This window comes from Tetranychus urticae, chromosome 1 (assembly GCF_039701765.1).
Source record: "Tetranychus urticae isolate SD_2017Ah chromosome 1, NJAU_TeUrti_SD_1.0, whole genome shotgun sequence".
NCBI lineage: Eukaryota > Metazoa > Arthropoda > Arachnida > Trombidiformes > Tetranychidae > Tetranychus > Tetranychus urticae.
The window spans coordinates 12,409,045-12,426,782 of NC_142958.1; the positions used below are offsets into that span (position 1 = coordinate 12,409,045).

General features: G+C 31.4%; 1 protein-coding gene across 5 annotated transcripts; it reads left to right on the forward strand.

The window, feature by feature from the left end:
* Positions 1 to 117: 117 nt before the first annotated feature.
* Positions 118 to 13,562, forward strand: Vps39 (vacuolar protein sorting 39). 5 transcript variants are annotated; one of them, XR_003082020.2, is made up of 7 exons: positions 118 to 414; positions 507 to 734; positions 870 to 2,797; positions 3,712 to 4,109; positions 4,249 to 4,354; positions 9,780 to 9,959; positions 10,021 to 10,220. XR_003082020.2 is itself a non-coding variant. In XM_015928020.2 (6 exons), the coding sequence occupies exons 1-5, from the start codon at positions 270 to 272 to the stop codon at positions 4,316 to 4,318; spliced, it is 2,769 nt and encodes a 922-aa protein (XP_015783506.2). In that variant the 5' UTR covers positions 118 to 269; the 3' UTR covers positions 4,319 to 4,354; positions 9,780 to 10,220. The 5 variants fall into 5 exon arrangements, 3 of the variants coding, with proteins under 3 accessions (XP_015783506.2, XP_089122442.1, XP_015783507.2); XR_001568483.2 differs by having other exon boundaries at positions 10,052 to 10,220; XM_015928020.2 differs by having other exon boundaries at positions 9,780 to 10,220.
* The last annotated feature ends 4,176 nt before the right edge of the window (positions 13,563 to 17,738 follow it).

Consider the following 17,738-nt stretch of genomic DNA (forward strand, 5'->3'; position numbering starts at 1 on the left):
GATTAATTTCAAGCTTTGAATCGATTGAGTATTTAGTTGACAAGTTGTGAGATTTTGATTCAATTGCCTTTCAGTTGTTTGTTTGCCAATCTCTAGATGGAGTTAGCTTTTGTTGTCATAGAATAATTTTTCGCCAATGAAAGGGAAAATTGTTTTGATTGAAAAAACTACTTTCCTTTTTTGTTTTTAATCAATGTGTTTAATTATTGAATTCTCTGGACGTTTTTCTGTTAATTTTTTTACCTATTTGTTTAATCTGGTCAATTATTATGTTGGAAATCTATCGAGTAGCTCCTATTCTTAAAAATTATCCTTTGGACATTGAATGTATGCATGCTTATGGAGATCATCTACTTGTTGGAACCAAACAGGGTAACCTTTTATTGTTTAAACTGGTCCTTAAACCAACCAAAGGTAAATTTTGTCAAGTTAATCAATTAAGCACTTTGTATGCTTGTGTTTTAATCGGATACTTATTCAATTTTCCTTATTTTGTGATTTTTTAGAGCTCAAGTTTGATGTGCAACTATTGCGATCCAACAAGGCCTTTACAAAAAAACCGATCATCCAAGTTGCTGGTGTTCCCGAATTTCATTTGATTATCAGCCTTTATGACAATCTCATCAATGTTCATGATCTAGATAAAGTCGTTTCACCATTAATATCATGCTTGCAAAAGACCAAAGGAGCCACCCTCTTTGTTATAAATGTACAAAAACTTCAAACATTAACTGGTGGGTTGAAAATTTGATTGATGATTACTAGATAAATGATAGAAAACACTTTGATAGCATGACCTTTTTTGTTTGCCTCCCTTTATCATTATCTTTTAGTTTAATTTTTATTTATTCTTTCATTCTATGCTTTAGGAGACATTCAATACACATTAAGATTGTGCGTTGTCGTCAAAAGAAAACTCATGTTTTTCTATTGGAAAAACGACAAATTTTTAGAGCTAGCTCCAGATATAAACGTTCCTGATACCCCCAAAGTAATTGCTTGGTGCTCTGAATCACTTTGTGTTGGTTTTCGCAATGAATACTGTATGATATCAGTTTCAGGAAATAAAACAGAACTTTTTCCTCTCGGAAAATACCCGGAACCAATTGTGACATCTCTAGAAGGTGATAGATTTGCTGTTGGAATTGACGAGAAAACATTCTTTCTCGATCAAGTTGCCAAACCTATCCTTAAATGTCCAGTAACCTGGTCTGATTGTCCCATTGCAATGGTTGAAGATTCACCCTATTTAATTGCTCTTTTACCAAACAACATGATGGAAATACGCACAGCTGATCCTCGACTATTGATTCAAAAAATTGATGAACTTGCCAGTACCACAACTGGAAAGCTAAAGCACCTTTTTAAATGTGGAGACAAGAAAGGATTCTTGTTTGTCTGCTCAAATAAAGATTTATATTGTCTAGTTGCTCGTCCAATTGACCAGCAAACTTCACAATTGATTCAAAGTAAAGAGTTTGACTTGGCTAAACAATTGGTGTACATGTCCCCAGATTTTGATTCTGATGCATCAGAATCAGTGAAACGCAAAGAGATGATAATTTCTCAAATTGAAAATCTCCAAGCTTTTGATTATTTTTGTAAAAAGGAATTCGTTAAAGCTATGGATCTATTTCTCAAATTGGAAACTCATCCATCCCTTGTAATTGGTTTCTTCCCTGGTTTTCTCCCGGAGGATTTTCGTAATGAGCTCGAGTATCCACATGAGCCTCCTGTTTTCAAAGGAGCTGACTTTGAAGCTGGAATATTTGCCTTGATTGATTATCTTCTCGAGTTCAAGAAAAAACTTCAAAAGCTCAACGAAGACACTGAAAATTCTCCACCAGGCTATAACACCAACAAACCCATAAATCATCCAATCTCTTCAAATATCTCTGAATCATCAACAAATTCGTCACCATCTTTCAAGCAATATCTCAAATCTCGTGACAAATTATTGGAAATTGTGGACACAACTTTACTTAAGTGTTACTTACAAACTAATGATGCTCTAGTCTCATCATTGGTTCGCCTACCAGACAACCATTGTCATCTACAAGAAAGTGAAACATGGTTGAAAAAATACCACAAATATGGTGATTTGATTATTTTTTATCAAACTCGTGGACTCCACCGTAAAGCCTTAGATTTACTTTTTGCTCAAGCCAAACAGCCAAACTCATCATTGCCTGGCCATGAAAGAACAATTCAATATCTTCAACATTTGGGAGAAACAAGTTTAAATTTAATCTTTGAATATTCTGAATGGGTACTTAAAGATCATCCCACTGATGGATTACGTATATTTACTGAAGATACTGCTGAAACAGAGGCTCTTCCCCGTGAAGCTGTTCTTGAATATTTACAAAAAATTTGTCCTGATCTTATTATCCCATATCTTGAGCATATCATTTCAATTTGGAAAGATAAAACTGCAATGTTTCACAACATTTTAGCCAATAAATACCGTGAAAAAGTGAAAGCTTTAAGAGAGGAATACTTGGTATCTTTACCTGAAGGGCAACTTCCCTTACCTGCCGGACAAGAACCCGGAGATCTTGGAGATACTAGGAGAAAATTGTTAACCTTTTTGGAAACATCAAACAATTATTCCACTGAAACCTTGTCCATTTTTTTGCTTAACGATGAACTTTGGGAAGAAAGAGCAATAGTTTCGGGTAAAATGGGTAATCATAAAGACGCTTTGGCAATTTACGCTCAATACCTTCATGACTACGAAAAGGCTGAACAATATTGCATTAAAACTTACAACAAAGACAATCCCAATAATAAAGATGTAAGTATTGGAAGATCAATTTTTAAATTTCATTCAAACCTCTTTATTCCAATATTTCAACCTCTATCAAATCAACTCATTAACCTCAGCCTACGTTGAAAATATCTCTCTCTCTCTCCCTACATCCAACAATTTATTATTGGGAGCAGTTTTGATTAAGGGTACTTTGATCATAATATTTGCTTCTTTAAATAAATCAAATTATCTTGTTGCTACTTCAATCCTAGCTACATTCAAAGCTAATTTCCAATCATCACTCCTTTCCTAGCAACTTCAATCAAACGATCATAAATCGAAGCATCATTAGAGTATGAGAGCTATTTAATTAATCATGTTCCATGATAATTAAAGTATAAATAGTTTCTCTTGTAGTAAACCTTTTCGTTTTTATTGTACATTGAAAAATCCAGCAACTGGTTAGTAACCAATCATTTTATTATTCAGATTACCTTTGTAAGTTTGATTACTTACCATCTTTACCAAGATATAGAGGAAAATATCCAAATCTTCCGACTCAAGATAATATTGAAAATATACGAGAAAAAGTCAGGTTTTCAAACATTTCAAGATTGACAGGAACCACATTTTGATATAAAATAATATTATCCCTGAAATGTCAGTTGAAATGAAATGAAAGGCAAAATAAAAGCAATATACAGCTAAAGGTAAACTTATCCACTGACATGGTAAAGTGAAACAAAATAAAACTGTCAAAGTTGAAGATTAATCACAATGCAAATTAAATTGAAAAATTTACTATTTAAGATTCAATTGAATCTACTTTTTTCATGGACAAGTTAACAAATGCACAAAAATGCAAAAATAGACTATTGAATAATTAACAATCAACATAAATTTTTGAATTTTTCATTTCCATTAATAAAAGATTCTTTTCATTTTTATATCTTTCTTAGGTTTTCCTGATTCTATTGAAGTTATATGTTACTCAACCGTCCGAAGCAAATTCAATTAACTCAGCCGTTGCCTGGCACTATGAAATGACGGCTGACATTTATCAACAAAATTTGAATGAAGCCTTGCGCCTATTGAAAGCTCACGCAATCAAAATTGATCCAATTCGTGCTTTAGACATTTTACCTTCAACCATTTATATCTCATCGATCCGAACCTTCCTGGAAACTGCTACTATAAACCTAATCAAAGAACGTCATGATGGCCTTATGTATCGAAATTTACTGTTGACTCAACACTTGGCCGTCCAACAAGCTCGCCTCAAGCTTCACCAAGAGTACAAAATTATAGTCGAAGATTCAGATCGTTGTAAAGAGTGTCAAAAACGCATTGGAACCAGGTTTGTCTTTACTTTCATTACTTGTTGATTGAGTCATTATACAAAAAAATGAATATTTAATGAACAATAAACGTCATTATCTTTCTCTTAATTACTTAATAAACACTTCTATTAATGGAAACTCCTCTTTTCATTCCAGTGCCTTCCTACGTTATCCTAATGGAGATCTTGTACATTACTCGTGTAAAGATCGACGAGTAATTTGGTAATACCAACAACACCAAGCTTAAGCGACAAACCGCAAGGTAAGCCAACTCTTGCCATTAATGTTGATTAAAGTAAACTCATTGTCAACACTAGAACTAAGTAAACTGTCAAATTGCTAATGATGATGCAAATTACATGCTAATGTTAATATAAATACAATTAATCTTTTTTAGCTTCAATTAACTCTATTCATCATCTTGAAACATACCAATAGATAGCAAAAAAAAAGATGAAAAAAGCGTTTGAAGAAAATAAAAAAGTGAAATTCTAATATTTGGTAAACTTTTTCTTCGCCTTTTTACCTGTTTTTGCATAATCTAGGCTTTTATCTCGTCTTGAGTCTTCCATGTATATGTAAACGTGATGAGACGATTTAATTGACATGTTAGATGCTAATTAAGAGGATTTCAACCTTTTTGCTATCTTCTCCCATTTTCGATTCGCTTCGTTGCATTTTCAGCCCGCACCATTAATGAATCTCAATAGGTATAAAATTTTCATGCTTGTCAAACAGAAAAAAATCTCCATGTTTATTGCAATTAGACCAGCATATCTTGTTTTTTTTCAGAGTTTGCAAAAGCAACTTTTCCCTTTATCATTCTCATCTTCTCTACCATCTTGGCCTCAACTGTAGCTTCTTCATTTTTTTTGGCCTTTTCTCCTTCAATCATCATTATCATGATCACATTTAAACATTTCTTTAACTCTCCACAATCAACTTCTCATTATTTGAACGTTGCTCACCTTTTAAATATTAATGTTTAACCTTTCTCTATGTTAATTGACCATTATCTTGATATCTATACCACTTAGCAAAAAGACTGTAGCACTTGTTATTCAACTCATTTCAAGATTACCTTTCCATTCAATTTTAGTCGCCAATCTTAAGTTACTTTAGCTTCATGTTCAGTAAAAATTGAATCCCATTTTGACTTCCATTTTTGATCCATTGACCATCTCAAGATTCAATTTCAATTGTATTGAAATACAATTGAAATATATGAATCTGTAATCTAGAATGTATTATTAATTTTCCTTATTTCCACCTTTCAATCTGTTCGTTTAAAAACATTTATCATGAAACTTTCAAGTAAAACTGAATAATTATTCCTTTAAAAATCTTATTCATTTACAATAAAAATAGATTTTTTCACTTCTTTTCTCTCCAAAATATTAATCATTTCGCCCATTAACATATTATCATTTAAATTGTGTTTCTTATTTTACCTTATTTTACCTTATTTTTCACTCTTTTTCAAGGTTCCAACCATTACAATGATATAGCATCGCAACATTACTCAATGTGCTAACCTTACCTTTTCAATTTTGTTTCCTCTACTTTGCTATTATTATACTTATAAATCATTTCAAAGAGATTCAATGATTCAATTGATGATATTTCTCTGAACTATTCAGCTCGAAGCATTTTCATTTGAAATTTTATCTCTTTTGTTATTTTCTGTATTTAAAATCATTGATATTTGAGGAATGAAAGGCAATTGAATCAACAGTCAACAGTTGAAGTTTCAAGTTGTGCTTTCAATTTTATAAGCGATCAATGATATGCAATTACAATGTCAACGTAATACTTTCATCGAGCAATTTCATCACTCAATTAATTGCCATCATAAAATTCAGGTGAACTTGATTCACATTCAGTTCTTGTAAACCAAAGATTTTTCTTGAAACTTCTTTGCCTTCCAATTCACTTCATTTCTGAACAAATTGAATTGACACTTGGTAATGCGGAGATAATTTTTGTAATAGGATGTATTTCATTACAAATCCTAAGCTTATTATTAAATAGCAATCACTATTAAAGTGAAAACTTGAAATGGTAGTAATAATCATTAACTTATGAAACTCATTTACTTTTTCAATGTTGACCCTGACATTGTTCATCGCACCCTACATCATCATCATGAGGAAACTTTTCTAGACTCACTCTAAATCTAAATCTTTCATCTTCATCTTTTCACTTTATCATGACTGATGAACCTCTCAAATATGATTGAATTGTTAATCACTTCATTCTCTCTGAAATTAACTCACGACATCTCACCTTTCACTATTATTCCTATCATCAGCATCATCATCATTTGAACAAAAAAATATAAAAGACTCGGTAAATTATCAAAATAAATCAGTTTATTTTTAGAACTTGAAATTTTGCCGAGAAAATTCAGACAAGTTATGCATTCATGACAACAATTTTATTAATAGCATCATTACTTTCGTCTATTCATCAACAAAATCTAATTCAAATTACTATTAACTTCAACAATTTATTTGAATTCATTCACGTTTTCAATTAGCTTTTGATTCTCCAAATTGTTGATTTTTCTTGTCGGAAGCGATTCGTCTATTTAAGGCAATTGTTTCAGGTTAATTTCAATAAACTGTTAGCATATGTCTTACTGGGAATCGCCAGTGCCAATCATTTCCTACTTGCTCAGGGAAAAGCAGAAAAGATGAAAATTTTCTGACAAACTTGTTCATTTCACCAACCTTTTTCAAGCTCAACTGTTGGCAAATGGTTATCTTAGTCAACTGGTTATTTGGCCTTTTTAGAAATTTAATTGAAAACTGATTTTAAGCCAAAAAATTGATTTTGATTGCAAGCTTTTCCTGGAAAAAAAAGATTTGAATTTTGAGTTTGTCTTACTTATGAAGACATTAAAATGAAGATTAACTTCTTAGAAGAGGATTCTGTTGAATTACCTTCCTCATGTCATCAACCTTTATTTACTTACAGAATTGTTAAAGGGTTTTAAGTCAATTGAGATGGTGGTAATGATGAGAACGGTGATGATTGTAAAAAAAAAGATGGAAATTTAATGGCCCATAGAGAAATTAAATGCAATAAAAATGAACTTTTCTCCGCTATCTAATGCATAAATATTATTTCAGGGAAAAAAAGGTTGCAACTGGTGAGCTAACAGATTTCTTAATAGTATAACTGATATTTAAAGGCATAATTCAAGCAAATCAACAGTAAAACTCAGAGTTATTAACCTGATCTCGATTATGAATATGATTAGCTTGATTTGTTCAAGCTGTATGATAAGCTGTTGAGTTTCCTTTTAATCTGACGCAAAATAAAGTTTTTAAATTTTCCCTCTCAGAGTTGAGAGTTGATTTGGTTGATTGGTGAAAGTTGATGCAAGATGATCAAAGGAATGGTTAAAGATACAAAGTGATTACAAGTAGACATTCGTTGAACCGTTGTTTTCCTAATGTCAAAGATCTGTTTCTATCGGCAATCATTTGTCCAGTTAACGGGCAATCATGCGAATCATAACTGTTTGACGCTCAGTGAGTACAAGTTGATGGACAAAAAAGAAACACGAATACAATCTGTTGCCAAGTGATGACAAATGAAGGAAAAAAAAGTTAATCAAAGAAACCAATGAATTGTGACAAAAGGTAAACATAGGATAAACTGAACTTCTGGTGATGAGAAATGAGCGTGATTACACCAAGTAACAGAATGTTTGAGCAAAAACATGGAGAAACACTGATTGTCAACAAATGATTAGGAAGTGATTTGATGAGCAAAAAATGATGGACCAACGAGAAGTCAAAGTTGACAGTAAAAGCAAAGTCAACAACCCATCATTGAAACAATCAAATTGCGCTTCTAATCAACTTTACTTTTACTGTTTCGACTAGAGGCTCAGAGCCTTGAATAGAGCCTCAAAGAGCCCCAACTGAACCTCAGTAATTTATGTGAAATGACCTGAAATGACCCGAAATAAGAAAATTTTAGTCAAACATTTAGATTGACTTCACAAAGACCAACTGAAAGTAAAAACCATTTTTACCTTTTGTTTTTACCTTTGATTTTTTTCCTAATTGATGCCAGAATGGTAAAGATGAACCATGATACAATTGATTGTTTCCAGTTTAATGATTAATGATCCAATGATCAACTCATTGTTTCCCAAATTATATGAATTTGTGAAATGAACGATTCAATTTTTCCTTTTAATTAATTGTTCATTTCACAATTTTCACACACATTTAATTAAACTTGTTTTTTCTCTCATTTTCCTCTAGCAATTCATTCAATTGTTATCATATTTATTGAGTCTTTTATTGAAAAGGTTAACTAATCAATAACAATCTGGTTAACCTTCCAACCTGAACCCAATTGTCTTAAAATACAAAGAAACTCAACATGATTTTATAGACGTTTGTTGGTTTTTCACAAACTTAATCAATTGGTCATAAATAATAGCATTTAGCTTTTAATTTTAATCAATCGCCTTTAAAATACAATCCAACGATAACTCAGTGTATTAATATGTAAAACTAATAGTCTTCAAAATTAGCAAACAATGTACTCATCAATTGACTCAATTGCAATATAAAATTGAATGAGAAAAAGATTCTTGAATCTTTTCTCGTAATAATGTAAAATGTTTTCATAACATTGTGTTTATTCATTGATTTATTCACAATATTTACTCATTAAATGGCCAATTTGTTGGCCGTTTAAACGTTCATCTAATGCATGTTTTTACAACTTGACTTGCAACTTGCTCTGTTCAAATACTTGCCTAACTTGCCGTTTATCAATGTATTTTCAAGTGATTTGAAAGTGGCATTGATTTTGATGGTTATTTTTCACTTGTTTGCTCATTTCACAATTTATTGATTGCATTTGTTTTCACTGATTTTACCTTTAACTTGTTAACTTGGTACTTTTGCCAAAACCTGATTGTTTTAATAACCGTTTCAATCACATCTATAGCTGGTTCAAGATATCATTTTCAGCTTATTTCATTGTGATTCTCGTTTAAATAAAACTGGTTTACTTCACATAATTACCAAGATAATCAACAACATTTTGTACATCTTTTTGTACTTTCGTATTCTCATGACTTGACAAAAATATTAATTTAATTGCTGTTAAGTGTTTACACCAGGTTCCAGTTGGTTGTGAATTAGACAAAAGACTGAAAATGTTTTTGTTTTTGATTGATAACAATTCTCTGTATTCAACTTCATTATCATTTCTGTTTACCTTGTTTCTTTACCTTTTTGGCTTAAATTGTCTGCTTAAAACAGTTTTTGGTAACAAAAGGTGAATTGAACTTTTAAATATGATAATCAATAATTTAAATTGTTAAATATTTCGTGAGAAAAGTAACGATTTTTTCCCATAGATTAGTATTGCAAAGGTTGTAATTTATTTGCTTCAAACATTAATTCATCTTTTCTTTTTCTTATTGTAACAACAATTTTTACAATGAAACAGATAATTTAAATTTCTATTTCTTACCTTCTCTTACAATCAATTTATCATGTAAAGATTGTTATCGAGAGAAAATTATTTTCAAATTGATTTAATTGGGACAAACAAAAATATTGAACATGATTTACTTCAAAATGATCAAACTTAAAAAAACCTTTATTTTAGTTGTAAATCTCATTCGTTATAATCTTTATCTGTTATAGATGGCGTTGTTTGTTGCCACCTTTCCCGCCTGGCTTCATAGTCACTCCTTGCTTCAGTCAAACTTGATTTGAGTGTTTTAAGAAATGAAAACTTCAGTATCTGTTTTTATCGGTGAGATGAGCTCTATTTAAAGATGACGATCCTTCTTAACCATTAGGGATCAGCAAGACACCACAAGTGTTAGTCTTAATTAATATTTAACCATTGTTTGCATTCAAAACTGACAAAATTGTCTAACAGTGTCTCATTCAACTTTTGCATTTTTACACAGTGTGTTCAACGTCAACCTGTTAACTCGCTCTATTTATACACTGGATTATGTAATAAACCTTATGTCATACATTTCAAAATCATTTCAATTCATTGGATCAGCAGTTGATAAAATCATTGTTTCATCACTTCAATCATTTCCCGTCATCTGCCATCTGTAATCTTTCAAGGTAAGCTACCAGAAGGGAATTTTTCTCGAGAAAAATTGTCAAAAAATTTCCATTACTCGAGTTTATCGACATGTGATCGTTGTCATATCAATTTTGAAAATGTCAGATGTTAAAAGTAGAGCTAGTCCAATTATTTAGTTTCACCATTATGATAATCATTTGTGTATTTAGAGGTCAGTCATATGAAATGGTAATTATCTCAATTATAAGTAACCCGAGAAATCCATTACCTTATACTCTTTTACCAATTTCAACCATTTTCAAAGAAACAAATTGAAATCTAACCAAATTTCCTCAATATTATTACAATATTAGCGCTAAAATTTCTGATTGTAGAATAATTTTAATCATATTCATCTACTTCCTTACTTTTTTTCATTCACTTTACTCTTCTTAAGTTGCAACAGTTAAAAAAAGCCTTGATTCACTTTTATGTAATTGTTATTCCGATCATGATGATGATAATGAAGATGGTACAGAAAAAAAAGTGTAGTTTCTACTTGTCTCTCGCTTTTCTCCCTCCGTGGTAACTGAGCTACCTCAAGATTCAGTGGTCAGCACGCTCAATTCTCATTACTGTTTCAACTTGATCATCACCTTGATTTTTCATCTTCCCTCAGCCTCCCTCTCTTACATTTCTCAGTCTAACTTTTCTCTCTTTTCATCTTTTCCAGAAAAAAACGGGTTCTCTTATCATTTTGGTAACTTGGTACGGTCCTCGTGATCATTTAGTATGATGATGATTCTTCCGGAGTAAACCGTTATTCCATCTAATTTTTGTGAACATTTCATTCTTCATGTTATCATGAGTAACAATTAAATTTGAACCTGATGATGGTCATGAGAATTCATCTATAACTATGTGGTTAAATGGTACTCATGGCAGTGTTCAATTGTGTAAACTTTCAAAAAGTAAACCTGGATCTTCTTTAGGTTTTACACTTTTGACCCAATGTTACTCTTCCACTACAATTTCTCCCTCAACTTAACCTGATCCAGAATGATTCTATTTTTATGGAATTTCCAATCGCTTGGTTCACTCGAATGTTTTACTGTGATAAACTTCGGCAACTGTAACCGTCGAGACCCATAATGAACCGCTGGGTTCGACGATTCTATCCTTTGATGGTGGCAACAATTAGTTTATCATTTGTGTATCTTTATAGTAAAGTGACTCTCGAGAAGACGTCCAATTTTGATTATGAAGAAACTTTTCTCTCAAATAACTCAACTGGATTAAGTGAAAGAAAAAAGAAAATTAAACCTTTCAAAGTGAAAAAAATCTTTCCACGAGCTGCTTATAAAGTTGATGAAGATGATCCAGACAGAAATAATCTTTCCAGGTTACTGGATATGGATGATTTTACTTTTATCAAAAATTGTCCCCTCAAATGTTCACCATCAAGCAACTTATCAACACCAGATTCATCATCAAATGAAATTAACCTATTAGCGTTTGTTCATTCTGCTCCATTAAATTTTGATAAAAGACGCATTATCCGATCAACTTGGGCTTCTCGTCATGTTCAACATCTTCTTGGAATAAAGGTTATCTTTCTTCTTGGTTTAACTAATTCATCGTCTTTACAGTCCTCAATTGATTCTGAATCGAGTCAATTTGGTGACCTGGTTCAAGGCAACTTTGCAGACACCTATGCTAATTTAACGTACAAACACTTGATGGGCTACAAATGGGTTTTAACCTTTTGCCGTGGCGCCAAATTCGTCATGAAGATTGATGATGATGCTTATGTTGATATTTTTCGTGTTGTTGGCTTCCTCAAATCAACCTTCCACTCGTCCAATGGTCAACCACCAACAGGCATAATTAGCTGCTCCCTGTTTCCTGCTGGTATTTCAGTTAAACGAAAAGGCAAATGGAGGTTATCTCATAATGAATATCCGTATGATGTTTTACCTGCTTATTGCTCTGGCATTGGTTATTTTGTAACACCTGATGTTATCCAAGATGTTTATAATATTGCAACTTCCGTTAAACCCTTCATTTGGATTGATGATTTATTCATAACTGGAATTTTACTTGCGCACTTGCCCATTCGCCACCAACCAATTAACTTTAAATTTACTTATGATCCAAATGATTTGAGAAAATGGTTAAAGTCATCTTCAGAGAAACGACCTTCACCATACATTATTGGTGATATTGGTGATGTACCTGATTGGGAACCTTTCATGATTAGACTGTGGGAAAAGACAAGTAAATATTTGCTCTCTTAAATTGTTAAACATCAATCCATTGAGTGGCCATTCCAAGGGAAAATCTCAAGCTTGTTACATTGAAAATGCATTAAACAGCATTGAAAACTCCAGAAGATAACAAAGTTACAAGAGAATGTCACAATGAAAAGAAAACCTCAGATTCCTGTCAATGAATTACCATGTGAATATGAATATTGATCGACCATTCAAAAAGGTCAAAAGTCTCTTATTCTCATACATGTTTCCTTGACCAAACAACTTTCCGATTATAGTTGTGAACATTCCTACAATAGATTCAGAAAGGGATGGAAAGAAAAATGGACACAAATAAAATTCCAACAAATGATATTTTTTGCCTTTTCGTGATATGTTAACACTGATGTATCTCCACGGACCAGTTAACCTCTTACACCCTGAATTTTGGGCTAATTTTTGCTATTTACGTTGAAGAGGGAAAAAAAGTTCATTCAAAGTCATTAATTTACAGACTAGACGACAGCTTCTCAATGAGATTAAATCACATTAAGAAATGGTCTCTATTGTGAATCAAATATTTGGTTGATATTTCTTGTGCTCCATTTCAAGACTTGTTTCAACCAGTGACATTGTTTTTAAACAATTGTTTCTGATTCAAAACCTTGAAACAAAAGGCAAAAGACAAAACAAATTCACAAGCTTTTGTTTGCTCGTTTTCACCAACTAAATAATGGAAAAGTAATGGTTTCATTATCTGAATGTGATTAATTTTAGCCGGTGAATTAAGCTGTCTTTACATCTTCACTCTACTATTCTGGTAAAACTTGATACTCACGCCATCATTATCTCAACATGAATGGACTCTTAAATCTTTATGTCAAAATAGATTGTTGAAAACTGTTGCCTGTTATTGTTAATTTTAAAAGAGTTGTAATATAAAGCCAGTGTTGATGCTTATTTATCCATCTCATCATTGATATAAATACTTATGAATTGCTGTAAAACAAATCGATATTTATTTTTGATTTAACATTTCCAGTTGAAATGGACACAAAACTGTAACAATATTTAAACATATTTATACAAAGAAACTAAATTTATTGTAAACTATTGTATTTTCAAAAGAAACTTGTTTTTTCTCACATATCAATCTTTCTCATGTGCTTTCAAAATTTACATGTTAAATCAATTACAATGTCATTCTATTTTCGCATTGAAATGTTAATGTTACTCAAAGTTAATTTTATCATGTAAAATGAATAATTTTGTCCAATTGATACAGCAATTATTTATAACGATTGATTGATTGTTGATTATGATGTATCAAAAATTGAACCATAAACTGTTAAAATTGAAAGAGACATCAACAATAGAAGTGATAAAAAATGGATTTATATTTTTCATTGATAGCCTATTGATGAAAGTGGTCGGAAAAAAAGATGAACAATTAGCTTCAATTGTTCCTTTCATGTTAACCTGATTGCCCGTTCCATCAATATCTCATGAATGGCTTTGTTAATTTGTATTGACGATGAAAAAAATGGATTCATCTTTAAATTTTTAAAACTTGTCTATTGTAATGTTATGCCTTTGATCGGTAAAGGTGTAAATAGTACCAACAATGGAAATGTTTCACCTTCTTTATGTCAGCTTTCAGTTTAATGAAAGACGAGATAATTAAAGCCAGTTAACAGTTACAAGGTTAATGTTGATACGTTTAATGGTCAGCTTGCGTAACGATGAGAATGGGTAACCATTCAAGGTCTGACTAGCCTTTGACCCATACAGCATCAATCAACTGTACAGAATTAAATGATCTTTCAATTCTTCCGGATTCGCTTCTTTTGGGTTAACCTTTTGTGAAACTGTGCTAAGTGTTGGACATTGTGTATCAGTTTATTCATTGATATCGTCTTCTTCAAATAGATTTACTTTAATGGCATCACGAATTGTAATTTAAATGTAATTAGGTTTGATTATGATTACGAGTTGATCATTAGGTTTTGATGGGAATAACGAGAATGAAAACAAGTATAAAAAGATGATCACGATGAGAATGGAAGATTAATGAAGAAAAGAAAATTGTTTTCTGGTTTGGTTAATCAATTTATGAAAACATATTAATACTGTATATTCAACAGACGAATTAAAAGATTTGTTCCAATCGTAGTTCTCTTCATGTGTTGGCCAATGGATATTATTAGAAAAAGAAACTTAATCAGTTTTTCCTGGTTCGTTGAGATAAATCCATTCGTCTAGACAACATTTAAGCCTTTTTTTGGCAGTTTTTCTCTATTTACCAATATCCAGTATTACATTGTATTGTTGACTTATTTTCTTGAAGCGACTTTCATCGAGTTTCACCGACCAACAGAGTTTCCTTGAACAACTAAAAATACATTTTAAAATCCCATTTCTCAATGCATCAGATTTACTCACTCATTTTAAGCGAAGCATTACAATGTAAGTCCAAATTTTCATAATTCAAGATTTAATGGCACATCATTTTGGGAATAACCAGAATCAATATCAAATTTAGCCTAAAAACAAGAGGAAAGGCCATTCTTAAAGGCACAAAGTGACAATGGAGGTGTCAGGTGAATCATAAACTGGATTTAATGTATCGATTTGGTTATAAGGGAATTTCCAAAAATTCAACCCTAAATTATCATAAAATTTTTCACACCGAATTTTTAATTATAATTTAACTGTTTTTAATAATGCCAATTAAACGTTTTTGCCTCTCGATTCAAATATAATTTAAGAAAATAAAAAACTGAAACTTTGTTCATATTTTATGATTGCCGACAGCACAACAAACAATTTTGAAAAATTGTTTTATAATCGAGTGTTGATGTAATTTTTAATAAAAACAAAAATCTTTTTTTCGCACTGCTTCAGTAGCTTTAAATGTAACTATTTATAAGCCCAGTCCCACAATGCGTGTTAAAACGGTAAGTAAAAGATTATCAAAATTTTCATTTTAATCAACAATTTAATCAAGGTTTTCCATTCAAACCCCTTTCGTCTGAAACTAATTTGCCGTCTGGAAAGTTGACAATCTAATGTCAGCTAATTTTAAAACTATCGATCACTGATGATTAAAAACATTTTTTAAATTGAATACGGTTCAAGTTCAGAGCTTGAGAAAAATCGGCGCTAATTCTTTCAGCAGAAAACGCAGGAACTTTAAGTCAACCCTTTATTTGAGACTTTGTTTTGTTTACAATTTATCAACACTTTCATCATGTTATCATTTTGATAACTTATCAGTATATGTTAGATCATTAGCAATGATTCATTAGAGTCGGAGATATTCATGGTTAAGACGAGGCGGAGCTGAGAGTATTTGCTTCCTGGTATTAAAGCACAATTCAAAAACAAAGTCATTTCTATAAAAAAAAGTGGTTTAAAGATCATTGAGAATGTTCATGCTCTAGACTCGAGGCTTTAGCTGGCAAGCATTTAATCATAAATTACCAGACAATTATGAATAACATAATTGAGTAGCAACAACTAATCAAATGATAATCATATTAATATTGATACATTGAATAAATAAATACAAAACTCTTCATGTTATATACCATAAGCTTAAAATGTGATATAAAGGTAAACCTTGATTTGAAGGTGTATTCAATTTGTTGCTCAAAACAGCCTTTCAATCCATTTGTGTTTATAGTTAATCTTAATATTAAGTCGCAAGAGAAACACAAATATTGATTTAAACTTTTCGAATAACAGTTTTCAAAGAAAACTTAATCCTAATTCTGCACAAATGCAATCTTCAATTGCTACTGAAATTGAAACATTTACTGAATAACGTCTAGTCAGATTTAATCTGAAAAATGAATAGCATTTAACCATTCCAATTGAACAGAGTTTCAAGCAATTAGGATGTTTGGCAGTTCTTGTTGCCATTAGCATCAGATATTACAGTTCAGGCTCAGACTAAGCAATTTGTCATTGAAAATTTAGAGTTCCTTTGAAATAATAAATCTTGATTTTTGAAAAAATGCTTTGATTTAAACATGAAATGAAGAGCAAGAAACTAGAAATTGTCAAATTTTGACATAAAAATTAATAACTTGTAGACCAAAAAAGGTGAAACATTAAAGCGACATTTTATGTCTTCTGTAATATTTTAATACTGATTAACTATTTATGACTTGATAGATAAATAATTAGCTAATCTACAAGTACATTCTGAGTCTTTCAAGTTAAATGTTTTCTGTTGGCTCAGAGTGGGATTGGCCTGAAATTCATTATTAAAAGTGAAATTTGATAGAGACTGATGAATTTCTGATCAAATTTCTTGGTTAAAGAAGATCTCAAAAAGATTAACCAAAATGGCTCCGAATCTTTTCAACCAGATTTTTCCTAATGTTAATTTGCATGTTAATTTCAAAAATTTAATTTATTTTTTCATCTCTTTTCAGGCTGGCATGATGCTTTCAGACAGTTGATTCCATGCAAACTTGTTATTTACCCAAAAATTAAGCATCGAGATTCCTTGAACTGAACATTGAAATTTGGAGAAGAGAATAGAGTAACAAGAGAATGTCAAAATGAAAAGAGAAAAGCAAATTTCTGTCAATGAATTTCCAAGTGAATATGGATATTGATCGATCATTGAAAAGGTCAAAAGTGTCCATTCTCATGTTTCCTTGACCAAACAACTTTCAGATTATATAATAGTTGTGAACCTTCAAACAATAAATTCAACCAGAAAAGGAAAGCAAGGAAAATGGAACCAAATTCATTTGATATTTTTGCCTTTTCGTGATATGTCAACACTGATGTTTACGGACCAGTTAACCTCCTACACCCTGAACACTGAGCTGATATCCACAAGAAATTAGTGTTAATTTTTAATCATTATAATGTTATGATTTATTAAATCTTTTAAAAAAACTATGAACTGAAAAGGTTGATCTATAGTTGAAAGATCCAAGAAAATAAGTTTGCGTAGGAATTCATTAAAAAAATTAGATATTTCAACTCATATAGAGGGCGAAGTATTTTTGAGTAAACTTTCATTCGGAATTGTGTAATGCCTTGCCTTTAGCTCCACGGACCAGTTAACCCCTTACGCCCTGAATTCCGAGTTAATTTTTGTTCTTTACGTTGAAGAGGGAAAAATGATCCATTCAAAGTCATTAATTTTAAAATTAGACAATGAGACTCAAATATTTGGTTGATATTTCTTGTGCTTCATTTCAAGACTTGTCTCAACCAGTGACTTTGTTTTTAAACAATTGTTTCTGATACAAAACCTTGAAACAAAAGGGTTAAGACAGAAAAATTCACAAGCTTTTGTTT

Excerpts from the sequence above, each read along its gene's own strand:
- Vps39 (XM_015928020.2), top strand. The coding sequence starts at position 270 with ATGTTGGAAATCTATCGAGTAGCTCCTATTCTTAAAAATTATCCTTTG. Across the intron at positions 735-869 it reads AAAACTTCAAACATTAACTG|GAGACATTCAATACACATTA; the intron begins GTGGGTTGAAAA and ends TCTATGCTTTAG. Across the intron at positions 2,798-3,711 it reads ACAATCCCAATAATAAAGAT|GTTTTCCTGATTCTATTGAA; the intron begins GTAAGTATTGGA and ends TATCTTTCTTAG.